Source organism: Colobus angolensis, unplaced genomic scaffold (genome assembly GCF_000951035.1).
Source record: "Colobus angolensis palliatus isolate OR3802 unplaced genomic scaffold, Cang.pa_1.0 Scaffold10, whole genome shotgun sequence".
Lineage (NCBI taxonomy): Eukaryota > Metazoa > Chordata > Mammalia > Primates > Cercopithecidae > Colobus > Colobus angolensis.
In genome coordinates this window covers 6382050-6402209 of record NW_012110919.1, presented here as the reverse complement: position 1 = coordinate 6402209, position 20160 = coordinate 6382050, and the positions used below count along the sequence as shown (strand labels likewise).

Genomic DNA, 20160 nt, shown 5'->3' with positions numbered 1-20160 from the left:
ATTCCAAAGCAGTAAAGATTCATGTTTATCTAAACAGAAAGTTTTGTACTACTGATGAAATAAACAGTCTTACCAGTGTGAGGGAGGATATGGAAGTGCTTAAGAAGTTATCTAAATAGCCAGAAAGGTAAAGTGCAAAAGATTCAGCCAGAAAGAATAAGCATGCTTTCTTACTTTTGGTAGGACTCTTGTAGGAGGCTTTTGTTGTCCCTCTATTGTGCATTTTTCTGTTTTTGGTGACAAAGAAGAACATATTTCAAAGTCTGTGTGTCCCAGATCCTGTAAGTATTGGTAAAGTGGAGAATTCTGAAAAATACATAAAATAAAGCATATTTCAAGACCATTACTATTTCAGAAGTTTCGGAGGCCAAACTTAATACCAGACATTCACTATTATGACCAGTATGTCCAAATTCTTTAAGGTTTCTTCTGTAAGAACTGAATTATCTGTTATAATACAATGCCATTTAACACAAACAAATCAACAAACAATTCAACAGAGGAACCCATAAAAGGAAAAACTCTAAATAAAACACACAGATTTCTTTTTGAGTGAGTATCAGCAAGAAAAAATGAATTTAGAAATGTAAATAGATTGTTAAGCAATTTCATTGCCCCAATTGTTACAGTCCTTAGACTGCTTCAGAATAGCCAATGTTAGTTACAGATGACTCAAACGACAATGTTATTACTCAAAGCCAAGAATACTTAAACAATGATTATATTGTATGAATTATAATTTTTTTATCATCATATTCCTTAATTCATTCAAGCACAAATACGTATTATCTACCATAAGCTCAGCACTGTGAACAAACTTAAAACTCTTCAAGAATGTTACCTTAGATAAGGTATATCTCACATATGAGCATATGACAAATAGGACACAGTATGGCTAACAAAAGCATTAGAACACAGAGGTTAAGAATACAATCTGCTGGGCGCACTGGCTCACGCCTGTAATCCCAGCACTTTGGGAGGACAAGGTAGGTGGATCATCTGAGGTGAGGAGTTTCAGACCAGCCTGGCCAACATGGTGAAACCCTGACTCTACTAAAAATATAAAAATTAGCCAGGCATGTGCCTGTAATCCCAGCTACTCAGGAGGCTAAGGCAGGAGAATCGCTTGAACCCAGGAGGCAGAGGTTGCAGTGAGCCGAGATCACGCCACTGCACTCCAGCCTGGGTGACAACAGCAAAACTCCGTCTCAAAACAAACAAAAACCAATCTATAGATTCAAATCCCAACTCTGCCTCTTACTAGCTAAGTAACTGGGAAACGTATAATCCTTTTGTGCATCAGCTGTCTCATCTAAAAATAGCAGTAACAGCACTTAGTTCATAGAGTTCTTATGAAAATTAAATTAATATAAGGCATCTGGAACAGTCCTTGCCACATAGTAAGCACTTCATTTATACTTTTAACTATATATAAGCGATGTGGAAAGAGCACAGATTTTTGGAACAGACCAAAAAAAAATCACCCCAACCCTATTGAACAGAAATATCAATGTCACTACTGGATGAAAATCTACTGGACAACTATTTCTGAACAGCAAGTTTTAATTTTAACTTTCAACCTTCTCTAAAGCATACAGTTGGTGACATGTTTAAAAATAAATCTTGGCTGGGCGCTTTGGCTCACACCTGTAATCCCAATACTTTGGGAGGCTGATTATCTGAGGTCAGGAGTTCAAGACCAGCCTGGCCAACATGGTGAAACCCTGTCTCTATTTAAAATACAAAAATTACCCGGTCTCGATGGCGGGTGCCTGTAATCTCAGCTACTCAGGAGGCTGAGGTGGGAGAATGGCTTGAACTTGGGAGGCGGAGGTTGAAGTAAGCCGAGATTACACCATTACACTCACGACTGGGTGACAGAGCAAAACTCTGTCTCACAAAAATAAATAAATAAATAAATAAATAAATCTTGATTCCATTCGATGAAATATTCAAATCTCCAAAAAGACCGTAATTAGGTTTCAGAGATAAAACAACAGAAAAAAAAAAAAAAAAGGGCAACACAGTTAAAGTACTATGTGGCAAATTCGGCAAATTCTTAACTAAGTATTTTGTTTTCATCTTTAGGTTAAGGTTCACAACAATAAAAGGTATTATTATCACCATCATTATTATTTTTATTCCAATTCCGCAAATGAGGAAACAGGTTCACTCAGTTAGAAAAAGCAGGATAATACCGTATTACTTAAAATAAGAAACAGTCCTTTCCATGTCTATTAAGGAAGACACCAAAAAGTTACTTACAGTTCAGTACAAATACAACCGAGCAAATTAACATTGTCAGGAAAGTATTTGGATACTATGAAAACAGGAGAGATAGCTAAGACAGACCAAGACATTTAGGGAATATATATTCTTGCATTCAGAAGACTGAGGAAGAGTGGGAATCTGCTGGATTGGTAGCAATTTGTGGAATAACAATTTGAGAGAACAGGAATTAAGTCAAATGCCTTTCTTTTAAGCTACGTTTAATCTCTTTTTTTAAGAAAATATTCAAAAAAAAGTAATGTAAGGAAAATATGTTTCTTATGCCTCTACCAGATTTAAAATTTCTGGCAGCACAAATGGTTAATCTTGATATCACCCATAATGTATATTCAAATACTGCCTTGAATTACTGAATCTGCATTTTCAAAGTGAACTGTGAACCCCATCCTGCTCTTGCCCCAGTGGGGGCAAGAGAACAAGAATGCCAGTTCATTTGTTTGGGCTGACCTTACATACTCTAAAAAAAAAACATTGTTTTTAAGGCAGTAGAATCCTTTCTTCAAATGAACTCCCATGGGGAAGAACAATAAATAAGATGGATCAAAGGGAAGTTACTCTAACTCTGGGTCAGCAGCCTTTTTCCGTAAAAGGCCAGATAGTAAATATTTCAACTCTGCAAGCCATATAGTCTCTGTCACAACTAATCAAGTCTGCTGCTGTAGTGAGAAAACAGACACAGCCAATACATAAACTAATGAGTATGGCTATGTCCCAATAAAACTTTTTTTATAGACACTGAAATTTGAACTTCATATAATTTTCACATGTCACAAAATATTCTTTTGATATTTTCCCTAGCTGTTTAAAAACATTTTAAAAACCTGCCATACAAAAATGGGGGTACAGGTCACAGTGGCAAATCCGGCCCAAAAACCTTAATTTGCTGACTCCTGTTCTTTTTGTTTTCTTTTTTTCTTTTTCTCTTTCTTTCTCTCTCTCTCTCTTTTTTTTTTTTAGATAGGGTCTCACTATGTTGTCCAGGCTGGCCTAGAATTCCTGGGCTCAAGCTGTCCTCTGGCTTGGCAAGAGACTTAGAGAGCTGAGATGAGTACAAACTTTTTATTGAGATTATAATGCCCTTTTTTACTGCACACATAGCTAATACTCTCATTACTGACCCCAGTGTCCTTTCCTTTTTCACTTTATGTCACAGATCACAAAATAACAAAATATAGTATAGATTTTTTTTTAAATGATAATCAGAAGAGAAACAAGAATATTTTGTTCTTCAAATATGTTCTGTATATAAGCTGAGGGCATATATACATACTCAGTTTAGATCACCATAATCTGGAACACTTACTATTTCACATTTCACAATAATAGCACATTAATCACTCACCTTGTATATCACAGATCATATCCAACAGTATCATGTGATACAGCAAATTCTACCAGTAGCTTATTCTGCTTTTTCTCCAAATAAAACTTCTCATTAACTTTTTGACTGGTTTCACAGGCTTCTTGTTAAAGGTGTGGCACATCCATTTGTGCTATCTAACTATGAGTGATTCCTCAGTAGTTTTGGTTTCTTCCCCATCTTTAGTAACAGATCAGTTTTATCTCAGAAAGCACTGTTTTACAGTTCTGGAGAAATCTGGCTTACCAAGGTGATCACCATACTTTGTTTTATGGTTGTATGTAACAAAGTATTTGACAAAGTTTCATAGAAGACAACCTTTGGAGACTGAGGTGAATGTACTGCAGGTTCGATAAAATCTAATTTCTAGCTATCTACTATTATATTTCATATTTGCATTTTTCTATTTTTGGCTGTTAGTGCAAATCACATCACTTCTTAACACATGTAAACCCAGACACTGTATGAACACTATGAACACTCAAGTTCTATTCATTATGTTTACATTAATTCTTTAAAAATGTTTAGGAATAAAATTGCTATCAGTTTTTCTCTGAAATTGTCAAATAACTTGTGTATTATTTAATAGATCTCAGAAAACCATATCCTGACCAGTAGTTCTCAAATTTTTTGGTCTCAGCTCTCCTTATAATCTAAAAAACTATTGAGAGCCCCAAAGAGCTTTTGTTTACATGGACATCTAATTATATCATATTAGAACTCAAAACTAAAATTTAAAAAAAATTTATCATTTTACTTGAAAATAGCAATAAACCTGTTACAATATTAAACATATGTTTAATGAAAAAATTCTCCAAAATGAAAAAAATTTATTAAGAAGAACAGATTGTTTTACACTTTTTGCAAATCTCTTTATTGTTTGGCTTAATAGAAAATTGCTGGATACTTATATCTGCTTCTGCATTCAATGTGCTGCAATTTATTGTTTTGGGTGAAGTATACAGAAAAATCAAAGCTTACACAAATAATATAGTTGGAAAACCAGAAGTATTTTAATAGTCTTTTCTGATCATTGTAGTACCAAAGAATAGCCATACCAAAACAACAAGTAATAGTTTCAAATAGCTAAATGTTAATATAGAATATGCAACCATCTGACGAGCTTTTTGTACTCTGTACGTGCACATGAGAATGGGAGTGAAAAAGGCAAATAATGTCTTAGTATTAAAACCTGATCATCCAACGTAAGATAATTTATTTTGACTTTTTTTTCTTTTACAGCAAGGGGGGGCTCCCTATTGCAACTGTTGTGACCACTATATTTACAGGTTTTGGGATATTAGGCTTATACACTAATAAATACAGGGAAGTGTTTATTTTTCATAAAGTATTACATGGCAGCTTTAGAAAGGGGTGTTTTTGCGTGGAGAGTAAGGCAGAGTAGGTAGTTGTCTCTATTATGACTTTTCCTTGGTTCAAGCAAAATAAAACCACAAATGTTTTATTTAAGTTTTTTTTTTTGAAGAGAAATCATTAACACTGGACTCAAACTATAATTTCGAAGTATTGGAGAATGTTATTGATGCCAAAAGAAATACGAGAAACCTCAGACACAGCATGTGGGAGCTCCTCAGGAAATCTTTGTGGTTCACTATTCCTGTAAGTTTTAGCCGACAGAAAACACATATCATAACACCAGAAAGAATTTTGCTAAATGAAAAACATCTAAGAAACTTTGGTTGTGTTAAGATTGTTCTGGTGGCTGAAACATTTTTGCAATAAAAATAAACAAAAATAGACAGGAAAACCCCAAATTTTTGCTGAAGAAAGCTCTTCAAGAAAATATCTCATCCAAGTCCTACACTACGAGCACTTCTTGCCAGTCCTACTCCCTGCAGGCCCCACATAAAGATATCAGATCCAGGTGGGTGCAGTGGCTCACGCCTGTAATCCCAGCACTTTGGGAGGCCAAGGCGGGTGGATCACTTGAGGTTAGGAGTTTGAGACCAGTCTCGCCAACCTGATGAAATCCTGTCTCTACTGAAAATACAAAAATTAGCCAGGCATGGTGGCCCACGTCTGTAATCCCAGCTACTCGGGAGACTGAAGCAGGAGAATCTCTTGAACCTGGGAGGTGGAGGTCACAGTGAGCTGAGATCCCGCCACTGTACTCCAGCCTCGGCAACAGAGCAAGACTCCATCTCCAAAAAAAAAAGAAAAGAAAAGATATCAGATCTCCCAGATGTATACAGTTTGACCATTCACTTATGGCAACGCTTGTTTTCTACATGATTCATGATGTATTCTGTACAAGTGCCAGTGTCATCACTACATCATTGCTGGTTAGCTTTTATTTGAGACAAGGTCTTTCTCCGTCACTCAGGCTGGAGTGCAGTGGCATGATCATAGCTTACTACAGCCTCAACCTCTGGAGGTCAAGCAATCCTCCCACCTCAGTCTCTGAGTGGCTGGGACTACAGGTGCAAGCCACCATTCTCAGATAATTTTAAAATTTATTGTAGAGATGGAGTCTTGCTATGTTTCTCTGGCTGGTCTCTAACTCCTGGCCTCAAGGGATCCTCCTGCCTCAGCCTCTTGAGTCACTGGGATTACAGACATGAGCAGTTGTACCTGGCTACAATGCTTTTATTATTAGCTTCACTCTTTTAAACTGCTTTAAACTCTTATAGATAGAACAAGTTGTAAGCTTTCAGGTCTTGGGTCAGAGAAGAATGGGCCAAAGATGGCAGAATTAGGCAACTGATTCAATAACAAATACTTACTGAACATCTTCCATGTCAGGCAACATGCAGGCACAGGGGATAAAACAAAACAGGAAAAGTTTTTCCTAAAAGGTTTTATCTTGTGATACCTCTGATAAAACCATGGTTCATTAAGCTTTCAACATTACCGAGGAAATACTGAGTGCTCTGGTACTTTCTAGGAATGCTCTGTTTCCAGAAAAATCCTCTCCCTGTTTCAGCTTCCTTAAGCACAAAGCAAGAATGCTATGGGACTCCTATACTTGTTCAGGTAGTAAAATAAAACTCATGACACTCTGAGAAACAAGATAAAAAAGTGGTATTTTTATTTTTTATTTTTTGAGACAGAGTCTCCCCCTGTCACCCAGGCTGGAGTACAGTGGCATGATCTTGGCTGACTGCAACCTCCACCTCCTGGGTTCAAGTGATTCTTCCGCTTCAGCCTCCCAAGTAGCTGGGATTACAGGCATGCACTACTACGCCTAGATAATTTTTTGTATTTTTAGTAGATATGGGATTTCATCATGTTGGCTAGGCTGGTCTTTAACTCCTGACCTCAAATGATCCACCCACCTCAGACTCCCAAATTGCTGGGATTACAGGTATGAGCCACCATGCCTGGCCAAAAGTGGTATTTTAAAATACAGAATTTTGTGCTAAACCAAATGCCATCTTATGCTACAATATAAGCTAAATACAGAGTATGGAAATCCTGCAGATCAAATTATTTAGTTCCTATTGACTCAAGGACATATCTAAATAAATAATGAAATGCATTTGTCTTTAAAAACACACACACACACACACACACACACCAAAAACAAATTATCAAATTTCTTCAACAAATAAATGACTTTTAAAACGGTGAGAGGTGGGAGACTGAGGTGGGAGGGAGGATGGTGTAAGCCTGGGAGGCAGAGGTTGCAGTGAACAGAGATTGAACCATTGCACACCAGCCTGGATGACAGGGCCAGAGCTTGTCTCAAAAAAAAAAAAAAAAAAAAAGAGGCAAGAGGGTGGGGTAAGACTAAAGGGACCTATCACCCAATGCAACGTATGGACCTTGTGAACAAATGTAAGAAGGCATTTTCGAGAATTTAAGGAAGCCCAAACACAGACTAGGTATTAGATTATTAGGAAATTATTATTAACTTTGTTAGATGAGATAATTATATTGGGGTTATCATTATTTATTTATTTAGAAACAGGGTCTTGTTCTGTCACCCATGCAGTGGTGTGCATGGCTCACTGCAGCCTCAAACTCCTGGGCTCAAGGGATCCTCCCATCTCAGCCTCCTGTGTAGCTGGTACTACAGGTATGTGCCACAATGTCCAGCTAATTGTTCTTTATTTTAGGGACAGGCTCTCACTATGTTGCCCAGGCTGGTCTCCAACCCCTGGGCTCATGTGATCCTCCCACCTCGGCCTCCCAAAGCACTGGGATTATAGGTGTAAGCCACTGTGCCTGGCCAGTGTTATCTTGGAAAAGGAAAAAAAAAAAAAGATTTCTTAGTCTGTTTTGTGTTGCTATAACAGAATACTTGACACTGCGTATTTTATAAAGAAAGAAGCTTACTTAGCTCATAGTTCTGCAGGCTGGGAAGTTCAAGAGCATGCCACTGGCTTCTGGTAAGGGCTCTGCTGCCTAGATATAATATGGTAGAAGGTCAAAAGGGGAGTGGTTATGTGCAAAGGGGCCAAGCACTAAGAATGTCCTTACTTTATAACCTGCTCTTTCAGGAACTAATCAGTTCCCAAGAGAACTAATTCAGTTTTGAGAGAGCAAAAACTCACTCACTATTGTGAGAATGGCACCAAGCCATCCATGAAAGTGGAGCCTCGTGACCTAAATGCTTCCCATTATGTCCTACCTCTTAAAGGTTCTACCTCCCAACATCGTTGCATGGCAATTAAATTTCAACATGAGTTTTGGCAGGGACAAACCACACCTAAATCACAGCAAGTACTTGTCTGTTAGAGATACATACTGATACATTTACAGGTGAAATCAGGTAATGTCTGATATTTGCTTTATTTTTATTTATTTATTTATTTATAACAGGACAAATGGGAGTCATATGGTATTTGCTTTAAAATACACCAAGAAAAAAGATGGGAGGGGGGAGAGGAATAGATGAGACAGTTTGGTAAAATGTTAACAGCTGCTGAAGCTGAAGCTGAGTGATGGGTAAATGGAACTTTTTTCTTTTTTCTTTTTTTTTTTTGAGATGGTGTCTCACTCTGTCACCCAGGTTGGAGTGCAGTAGCGCTATCTCTGCTCATGGCAACCTCCAAGCAATCCTCCTATCTCTGTCTTCCAAGTAGCTGGGACCACGGGTGTACACCACCACCCCCAGTTCACTTTTTGTATTTTTGGTAGGGACAGGGTTTCACCAGGTTGCCCAGGCTGGTCTGGAACTCCTGAGCTCAAGTGCTGGAATTACAGGCATAAGCCACCAGGGCTGGCCATGGCGTTTTCGTTGTAGTATTCTCCCCCTTAAAATACAATTTTAAGGTCTATAATAAAAGTCTTTAAAAAATCAGATGCTAGGTTTTCCTAAAGTCTGGTATAAAAGGCTTAAGAAAATACTATGGAACAAAAATGTAAACTCAAAAATATTCAACTTATTATTATAATCTGGGGGGAAAATTATTTTATTGATTTTTTTTTTTTTTTTTTTTTGGTGAGATGGAGTTTCGTTCTTGTGGCCCAGGCCGGAGCATAGTGGTGCCATCTCGGCTCACTGCAACCTCCCCCTCCCAGGTTCAAGTGATTCTCCTGCCTTAGCCTCCCAAGTAGCTGGGATTACAGGACTCAGCCACCATGCCCAACTGACTTTTGTATTTTTAGTAGACACAGGGTTTCACCAGGTTGGCCAGGCTGGTCTTGAACTCCTGACCTCAGGTGATCCACCTGCCTCAGCCTCCCAAAGTGTTGAGATTACAGGCGTGAGCCACCACGCCCGGCCCATTTAGATTTTAGATTTTAAAACACCGCACACGTAGTCCCAGCTACTGAGGATGCCTGCTTGAGCTCAGGAGTTTGAGGCTGTAGGGCGTATGATCATACCTGTGAATAGCCACCGCACTCCAGCCTAGGCAACATAGCAAAATCCTGTCTCTAAAAAAGAAAACAAAACAAAACAAAATAAAAACCAGAAAAAAACCCATTAGAGTCTTCCAAACTTCCATCTAATAGTCTCAGGCGATTTTATTTCTATTTTTTCTTTTTTAGAGACAGGGTCTCACTATGTTGCCCAGGCTGATCTTGAACTCCTGGCCTCAAGCGATCCTCTCACCTTGGCCTCCCAAAGTGCTGGGATTAAAGGTGTGAGTCACCACATCCAGCTAAAACTTTCATCTAGTAGTGGTACTTCCATAGCAGTGGTACTTTTAACCTCTATTGAAAGAGAATATGGCAAAAAGCAAAAATTAATATAGTTAAGATCTAAAATAAATTTGAGTTAATCACATGTGTATCAACTAGTGTAACTTGTACACATGCTATTTTATGTATTTATTTTAAAAATTCAGAAAATGATGAGCAAGTATTTGGACTTGTAAACTTCCTGCAACAATGTCTATGCTTTTTAATATTTTCGCCAAGGTCAACAAATATCAAAGGTATCCTCTAGCAACACGATTTCAAGTTGCTAGTCTCAGTGAAGGCACAAATAAGTGTCTACTTACCTGTCAATTTGAATTATTCACATTGTCTTTCCACAAGCTAATATAAAGTTCACAGAATAAACTATTCTCAATTATGTGATTTTTTTGAGCCATGTTTTAAAATCACCATTAAACAAGACAGTTAAAAACAAAAAGTAGAAACAAAAAGACTACTATGTTCTGATAAAGCAGCGGTTCTCAAAGTAGATCATCACTGCACAACTCCCTCTCCATACATCTGGCAATTTCTGGAGACATTTTTCATTGTTAAAACTGAGGGGTGTGCTAGGAAGGGTAGCTCAAACCTGTAATCCCAGGACTTTGGGAGGCCAAGGCAGGAGGAATTGCTTGAGGCCAAGCATCTGAGACTATCCTAGGCAATATAAAGCAAGACCTTGTCTCTACTAAAAATAAAAAAATTAGCCAGAAATGGTGGTATGTGCCTGTGGTCCCAGCTACTTGGGAGGCTTAAAGTGAAGGACTGCTTGAGCGTGGAGGTCAAGGCCGCAGTAAGTCATTTAAGACTCATCTCAAAACAAACTAACAAAACCTGTCGGCAAGGCGTGGTGGCTCACACCTGTAATCCCAGCACTCTGGGAGGCCAAGATGGGTGGGTCACTTGAGGTCACAAGTTTGAGACCAGCCTGGCCAACATGGTGAAACCTCGTCTCTACTAAAAAAAAAAAATACAAAAATTAGCCAGGCATGGTGGTGCACATCTGTAGTCCCAACGACTTGGGAGGCCTGAGGCAGGAGAATCGTTTGAACCCGGGAGGCGGAGGCTGCAGCCAAGATAGTGCCACGGCACTCCAGCCTGGGCAACAGAGCGAGACTCCATCTTAAAAAAACAAACCCCAAAACCCCCAAAAAACTGTGGGGTGGATGTGAGCAGTGCTACTGGTATCTAGTGCATAGAGATCGGAATGCTGCTCAACATCCTATATTGCACAGGACAACCCTCCCAAAGAGTTATCTGGCCCAAAGTGTTAATAATTCTAAAGCTGAGAACCTGTTTTCGAGTATTTCGAGTTCAATCAGAGATTGAAAAAAATCACAAAAAAATAAGTAGCCTAGCAGCTGCTTTCATAATTTGCTTTTTTTTTTTGGGATGATGACTGATATGAAAAGCAGTGACCAAAATGGAAAATTAGTTGTTTTTCATGACTTGCAATGCTCAACAGCCTGTTGCAAAAACTCAACAAGCTTTCTAAGAGTAAAATGAGCTACCTTCAAAATAACTGCATTAGAATTTGTGCACTGAAATTTTAATCAGCTACTAATATAAAACCAAAATATTGTAGTACTTCGTTACACTTAAAGAAGTATTGTGATGATCAATATGAACCTTTAAATAGGCTGAGAAATATTATTACAGCATTAAAAATATCTGAAGAAAATAATTTTCTATATAACATCGTTTTACTCCAGTAGAGTCTTAAATTTTAAAAACTTTAAGAATAGCTGAGCAAGCTGTTGAGAGATTATTTCTACATAAACTTCATGCTCATCTAACTGAAATTCAGTCTTCCAAAAAAAAAATTTCCTTCTTTAAAAAATTCTGTTGGGGTGTCAACATAAGAAAAGAAGTGCAAATCTGACCATCTGGGCCACAGATATTAACTAGGAAAGTTAGATATCTCAATAAACCTAGCGTCTTCCACAAATGGCACTTTACTGAATGGTTTCTTTTGGATATTGACACACTATTAATATCAATACTACAGGTCCACAATCCAGCACCTCTGTTGGGCTAAGAACAGTCAATGATTGTCTATCTTACAACTCAGTAGTCGTTGCAATGTTTCTGTTTTTCTTCTATGTCTTTTTTTCCTTTCTTTCCCTTCTCTTGCTTGCTTGCTAAGAACAGTCAATCTTTGTCTGTCTTCCAGCTCAGTAGTCATTGTTGCAATGTTTCTTCCTGTTTTTCTTCTATGTCACTTCTTTCTTCATCTCTCTCTTTCCTTCCTTTCTTCCTTTCTTTTTCTTTTCTTTCTTTTCTGGCTAAGAACAGTCAATGACTGTCTATCTTCCAAGTCAGTAGTCATTGTTGCAATGTTTCCTTCCTTCCTTCCTTCCTTCCTCCCTCCCTCCCTCCCTTCCTTTCTTCCCTCCTTTATTCCTTCCCTCCCTCCTTCCCTCCCTTCCTCCTCCTCCTCTCTCTTTCTCTCTTTCTCCCTCTGTTGCTCACGCTGGAGTGCAGTGGCACAATCTCGGCTCACTGCAGCCTCCACCTCCCAGGTTCAAGTGATTCTCCTACCTCGGCTTCCCAAGTAGCTGGGATTAAAGGCATGCGCCACCACACTTGGCTCATTTTTGTATTTTTAGTAGAGATGGTGTTTCATCATGTTGGCCAGGCTGGTCTCAAACTCCTGACCTCAAGTGATCTGCACTCCTTGGCCTCCTAAAGTGCTGGGATTACAGGCGTGAGCTACCGTGCCGGGCCCTATGTCACTTATTCTGTGTGTCTGAACCCTCCAAGCTCTTCACACTAGCCCTGATGCACCCTTGAGACTCTCTCCTACCCTTTATCAGAAGAGCTGATCTCAGGGCCATATACCCTTTCAGAAAAGCAATTTGTAGTCTGCACTAACTACTGGCCAAATTCTGATTCTGGTCCCTCACACTATCTGTTCTTTCTTGCAGATGGCAATGACTGAGTGCTAACAGCATTCCAGTGTAAAGATCATCTGGATAGAAAAGGGATAATCATCATTTACTCCTTTATCACTAGCCAAATACTTATTGAGTGCCTACTCTGTGTCAGGCACTAGTTACTTGGGTAGTTCTCTCCCATTAACTTCTCTCTGGGGATATACAAGAAAAGTTAACTTATTTCATCTCTAAAAGGACACTAAGCTCAACTACTCAACCTGGGTTTGTTTGTTTTTTACTGCCTTGCTGCTTTTATACGAAAAATTTAAACAATACAAAAAGATATAAAATGAGAAATAACTTTGTTTTTCCTACCCTAGTCCCCAGTCTCTCACCCAAAAGGTAATAAATATTTAGCTCATGAATCCTTCCCCCCAAATTTAGTATCCACTTACATATGTATGAGTAGCCTTCAAACTTTCTATACAAATGGAAATATACTATATACTTTTCTCTGCACTTGGTCTCATTGAATGTATTTTAGAGACTTTTCCATATTAGGACATATATTGTACCTTATTCCTTTTCAGTGTCCTTATAGCATTTAAATTCCATGAATCTATCATGATTTATTTATCCAGTCTCTTATTGTTGGATAACTTGGACTACAAGAGGTATAGAAAAATGAAAACATTTAATAAATGTGTTTAAGTATTAAAATCAAAATAACTTGATTACTGATTGAAAATGGTTGGCAACGGAGGGATCAAGATTAAGATTGCTGATTTGAAGAATCAGGTGGTGCTATTTAATGAAATATGAAACAGTGGCACAGCAACAAATCTGAGGAGGAAGGTGATGTATTAGAAGTGCCTATGAGGCCGGGCACGGTGGCTCAAGCCTGTAATCCCAGCACTTTGGGAGGCCGAGACGGGCGGATCACTGGGTCAGGAGATCGAGACCATCCTGGCTAACACAGTGAAACCCCGTGTCTACCAAAAAAATACAAAAAACTAGCCGGGCGCGGTGGCGGGCGCCTGTAGTCCTAGCTACTCAGGAAGCTGAGGCAGGAGAATGGCGTAAACCCGGGAGGCGGAGCTTGCAGTGAGCTGACATCCGGCCACTGCACTCCAGCCTGGGCGACAGAGCGAGACCCCGTCTCAAAAGAGATAGTCAAATGTGAATGGCGTAGACCTAAAATGTCTGGAGGTCAGGAAAGTAGCCTACTGAATGTATAGATTCAAGTTTTTAGCATATAAATATGGTGGCAAACTCATATGACATACCAGTATAGAAACATATGTAGTCTGTAAATCAACTAGAGATAATGATATGAGAAGACAGGAGGGCCCTAACAGAGTTACTATACATATTTTAGAAAACAGTAGAGCCAAGCCTGAAAAACAATGTAGTAACACTAAAAATAGTTAACATTTGCTGAGTTGCTTATTTAGTAGGCATTGAGTTAAGCACATTTTATAATACCTCATTTAATTCTAACAACTCTATAAAGAGGTATTTTTATTATTACTCTCATTTTACAGATGAGGAAACTGAGTCATAAAGAGGTATAACTTGCTTAAAGTCACCATCAGAACATAAACCCAGTTGGTCTGATTCCAAAGCCCATACTTTTAAACTATAATATAAAATTGTCTCTTTGAGAAAAATTGAGATGTAAAAGACACCACCTCTCTCAAGTTCACCATATATATCATATGTTATATTCTATAAGGTTCAAAATGCTGAACCCTGCAAGGTATAATTTTTAATTCAATCATATTTTTGTCTCTCTTCAAGCTAACTTCATCTTAAATTGTCCCCTTCCACTAGTGGCTTTAAGTTTCATAGAAGCTACAGAATCTGGGAACATACCAATATAGACTTTTTTCTCATGAGAATATTTTGGAAAATGCTCATATAAAATTGGTGTTATTATGATCTACAGGCTCCATGATTTTTATTCATCCTTCAGAGAGTGCTCTATATTTATTAGCCTAAGACTAATATAAAGTAGCAAATGGGAAGAAGTCAAGAAATTTTAAGGTATAAATTCAGAGAAGAGAAATAATCAAGAGGCAATGGATTACCAATTTAGAAATTTAGTTTCCAAGGGAAATAGAGCCATAGCAGGCACCAACATGAACAAGATAATGAAAAGAAAACAAAATAAAACAAAGTAACATTGCAGTGCTGTGTTTTCCCAAGGCTATGGGGCTATAAGTAGTGACTGTTTGATAATGGCCCTTGATCTTTTCCCACTGCCCATTTCTGAGTTTACAGCAAGTTTAACCTCTGGTTTGGTGATGTCAGTGGAGGCTGATAATTCTGCTTGATACTACCCAGATGCACAATCTTCTCACAGGAGGACGATCAGTGTAGTTCCTATCTGGTTGGTTGATTTATTTTCCACCCATCTCCCCACAAACAACAGCAGTACTAAACATTTATTGAGTACCCAAACAGGGCCAGGAATTAATCTAAGTTTTTTTTTTTGTATATAAAAGCCTGTCTCATCTTTGCAATAACCTTATGACGCATGGCTCATTTTAGATATGAGGAAACTAAGGCACAGAGAAACCAAGGGAACTTGCCCAAAGTCACAAGGACAGATAGTAGTAAATAACAGAAGAGGGATTTTTCTGAGTCGGAAAACCCTGATAGATTCAGGGCTGTTATCTAACCCCATCATATTGCAAATAATTTTGAGTAAAGAAATTCATTAATTTGGTCTAATGTAGTACTCTGTATAGTTGTTTGTTTTATTTAACTAGAAACTTGTAATTTTAAATCTATTTAGCAGATTAAGTTAGAAAACTCAAAATAGGCTAGCATTATTCTCCTGATAATATCTACATTTATTCCCAATCCTTATTTTTGCTTCAGATGAGCTATAGCTCACATGTAAGAATTCAGTAAGAGCCGGGCACCATGGCTGATGCCTGTAATCCCAGCACTTTGGGGGATCAACGTGGACAGATCACTTGAGGTCAGGAGTTTGAGATCAGCCTGTCCAACGTAGTGAAAGTCCCTCTCTACTGAAAATACAAAAATTAGCTGGGCATGGTGGCGGGAGACTGTAATGTGGGTTTATTGTAATACCAGCTATTCGAGAGGCTGAAACAGGAGAATCACCTGAAACCAGGAGGCGGAGGGTGCAGTGAGCCAAAATCATGACGCTGCACTCCAGCCTGGGCAACAGACAGTGACCCCCACTCAAAAAAAAAAAAAAAAAGAAAAGAAAATTCAGTAAGAGCATTTGCCTCACGTTACACAAAGTTAGAAACTGGCTGCAAAGATTCTTGGGGGCTACAGAAACAATAGTACTCTAGTCTTAAAAATTACTTTCAAAACTAGCTTAATGGGTTTCAAAAACAACTCATTGAAAATGGAGGCCTGGTGCGGTGTCTCTCGTCTGTAATCCCAGCACTTTGGGAGGCCGAGGTGGGCGAAGCACCTGGGATTATGAGTTCGAGACCAGCCTGACCAACATGGAGAAACCTCGTCTCCACTAAAAAAAAAAAAAAACAAAACAGAAAATTAGCCAGGCGTGGTGGCGCATGCCTGTAATCCCAGCTACTCGGGAGGCTGAGGTAGGAGAATCGTTTGAACCCGGGAGGCGGAGGTTGCGGTGAGCCCAGATGGCGCCATTACACTCCAGCCTGGGCAACAGGAGCGAAACTCTGTCTCAAAAAAAAAAAAGGAGACAATGGATAGAAAATGCAGCCAACATGAAGCAACAGCTTTTTAATTTACAGTAAGTCCACATAAACCAGTAAGAAGAATATTTTTTTAAACTGTAGAAATCGGTAAAGGAGGCCGGGCGCGGTGGCTCAAGCCTGTAATCCCAGCACTTTGGGAGGCCGAGACGGGCGGATCACGAGGTCAGCAGATCGAGACCATCCTGGCTAACACGGTGAAACCCCGTCTCTACTAAAAAATACAAAAAAACTAGCCGGGCGAGGTGGCAGGCGCCTGTAGTCCCAGCTACTCAGAAGGCTGAGGCAGGAGAATGGCCTAAACCCGGGAGGCGGAGCTTGCAGTGAGCTGAGATCCGGCCACTACACTCCAGCCTGAGCTACAGAGCAAGACTCGGTCTCAAAAAAAAAAAAAAAAAAAAAAAGAAAAAAAAAAAAAAAAAAAAAAAAAAAATGGGGTAAAGGATATAAAGAAGCAGTTCAAAGAAAAAAATACAAATGGGTCAATATAACTGAAAACATATTAAACTTCACCTTTGAAGAAATGCAAATTGAAACAAAGATATAATTTTTACCTATTAGTTGGCAATAATTAAGAAGTCTGAGAATACTCAGTTTTGGCAACATGGGAATACAGACACATCATACACTATTAGTGGGAGTATAGGTATAAAAATGTAAATGCAAATATCCGTTGACCTAGCAATTTTACCACTAAGCTTCCAGTCTATGAATACAATTTAAAAAGCATGTCAAATATACATACAAGAATATTGACTATTACTAGCCATTTAAAAACCCCGTTTATGTTTTAATAAACCCACAAAATGGAATAACACATTTATGTATGTTACATATATATACACACACACATATATACACACACATACACATATAGATGAATGTAGTTACGCTGAGAACAGTCTGAAAGAAAATACACCAACATTGGCCAGGCACAGTGGCTCACGCCTGTAATCTCAGCACTTTGGGAGGCTGAGGTGGGGGGATCACCTGAGGCCAGAAGTTTGAGACCAGCCTGGCTAACATGGTGAAACCCTGTGTCTACTAAAAATACAAAAAAATTAGCCAGGCATGGTGGCACATGCCTGTAGTCCTAGCTACTCGGGAGGCTGAGGTGGGAGAATCACTTTAACCTGGGAGTCGGAGGTTGCAGTGAGCCAAGATTGCGCCTTTGCACTCCAGCCTTGGCGAGAGAGTGAGACTGTCTCAAAAAAATAAAAAATAAAAATAAAAAATAATTAAAAAAAGAAAATATACCAAAGTGATTACAGTGGTACTTCTGGGGAGAAAGGTGAACTTGCAAAGGAAAAGGGGGCTTAAGGGAGAGCTGATCCTTTCCCTGTATTATGTGAATTTTTTACAATGAGAACATATTCATGTGTTATCTGTGTGGAAAAAGGTAGTTAAGGTCTCCTAAGAAAAAAAAAAAGAAAAGAAAAAAAGAAGGTACCCAATTACATGTGAGTTTAGTAAATGAATAGAATGAGCCAATACACTTTTCCATATAAAAACTAACGATGGGGTGGGTGCAGTGGCTCACCCCCATAATCCCAGCACTTTGGGAGGTTAAGCCATGTAGATCACTTGAGCCAAGGAATTTGAGACCAGTCTGAGCAATATGGAGAAACCCTGTCTCTACAAAAAATACAAAAATTAGCCGAACATGGTGGTACACACCTGTGCTCTTAGCAACTCAGGAGGCTGAGGCAGGAGGACCGCTTGAGCTTGGGAAGTAGAGGATGCAGCGAGCTCAGATTGTGCCACTGCACTCCAGCCTGGGCGACAGAGTGAGACTCTGTTTCAAAAAACCCAAAAAATAAAACAAACGAACAAAAAAACCCAAACCAAACCAACCCCAAAACTAATGCTCTACTTCAACAATTACACATTCCTTTATTTAAAATGTCAGTACGATATCTAAACCACATTATCAGGTTTGGCAAAATGCTAACTATTGTCAGATGTCAGATGTTATTTGGGCCACGCAGTCCATATTAAATACAAAAAGCAACAAGAAAACACAGGCACACTAGCTACTAACAGAGAAGGGAGTATAAGGCATAAAGCATTGGCACAAAAGCCCGAAATTGTGTAATGTTTGAGAAGGAACTTTGTTAACACAGACTTCACACCTATATGAATCTGTGCTTATTCTGGTTCAAAGGATCAAAAAGCCTTTGATTTCCATTCCCAAGTTACAGAATTCACCAAGTTATATGTAACTTTTCTTCAAGTTTGTACCAATTTGTAATTTCTCTGGGAAAAAAGTATTCTCTACATACTACCATGTAAATTACATATTTTTAAAAGTTTCTACCATGCCAACAGAACCTCTAAAAGATCTTTAATTCAAAATAAAATCTCTAGGGAAAAGGTATCTGCAACTAAAGGGATTTGATGGGAAAATATTTGCCTGAAAATTATTATGTGTTATTTCAAAGCATTTTAAAAAATATTTTATCTTTGAATATAGCTTAAAGCTATAGGTCTAAATGTGACTATCACATATAGAACAACAATATATCGTTTTTGGAAAATACCACTGAAAAGGATTAAACTCCTCTTGTTAATTGCTATGATTTCCATGTTTTTCCAGGCTAGCTGCAGAATATCACAAAATAAACTGATGAGTAAAACTGTAACAAATTATAAAAGGCAGTGATTTTTCTCAATTTTTAATGAGGAATCTACTTAAAAGGCTAAATCTCTGTCAAAATTAACAAAACCCCATGATGGAAAATAAATTTCCCCATAATTGTATTGCCAACGTAGTAAATTTCTATAGACTTTTCACTTATCTTTAATTCAGTACACAATCACAAAGTATAATCTGAAATTAACTACTTTGTGCCTTTATCTCCCTTAAACCTTAAACCTTAGATAATATCAGGATATTAAAGATATAAAATAATAGGAAATGCTTTTCGGAGCATTCACATTTCAACATAATTTCTAACTTAGTATACCAAAAGCCCCAAATTCAAGCATTAATTAATTAATCAGCAAAGTAAAATCGAATCATAGAATTTAAAGAGATTAAGCTAAAAGGGTCCATTAAAATTGGTCCAACTAATTAAACTACTCACAGACAGCATGGTTCTAATTTCTCCAGTTGACCTAAATGAAAAATTTACTGCCTCTTGTCCATATTCTTTTTTGATCCATACATTTCTTTCTTTGATGATTCCCACTTGTTTCTCCAGAAGAACTACAGTACAAAATGGCCACTGAATTGGAGGGCGTGCCTCTGTCATTACTAAGCATTTTCCTATCAGAAGCAGCCCTTTGAAAAAAACTCTGAACATTATTTCTTCAGTGCTGTTATTACTCAGCAACTACGGACGAAGGTAATAGGAATACCGGAGTTTTAAAAATGCCTTCAAAGGATGTTTTTAGTGTGAGTGTTTATTTAAAAGTTTTTAAATAAACCAAGAAAAAGTGAGACACATATATTAATAAGTTTGTCTGGCTGTAGGCTTCTAATATTTTCCACTGAAATCCTATCCAATGATTCTTATATGAGATGTAATAAATAGCAAACATTTTAAAAAAGAGTAACCTTAAGATTTCTCAACACAACAGTACAAATGTATTTAAGTGCAATACTACCTAAGTCCAAAATCTAAATAAAAATCAAACATACCCATCAAAAGACTAAGAGATGCAATGGGAGAAAATTGACTCACATAGCTTTTATACTCTATTGACTAAAAAGCAAGGACAGCAGTGGATTGTCTTAACTAAGTGGAGAGAAGCCAGCAATGGTAGATTGATATCTCCCTGGTTCTGATGCTACTTTTAATATTAT

The 20160-nt window shown here is 38.2% G+C and overlaps 1 protein-coding gene across 3 annotated transcripts in view; it reads right to left on the bottom strand.

The window, feature by feature from the left end:
• The window catches only part of VEZT (vezatin, adherens junctions transmembrane protein), an 82485-nt gene that overhangs the window by 49680 nt on the left and 12645 nt on the right, over positions 1–20160 (bottom strand). For all 3 annotated transcript variants that reach the window (XM_011934068.1, XM_011934061.1, XM_011934074.1), the window contains one exon: positions 175–306. Coding sequence is in view for 2 of the 3 variants with exons in the window: in XM_011934074.1 (XP_011789464.1) it covers positions 175–306 (132 nt within the window). In the remaining variant the exon portion in view is untranslated. The remainder of the gene's footprint in view (positions 1–174; positions 307–20160) is intronic.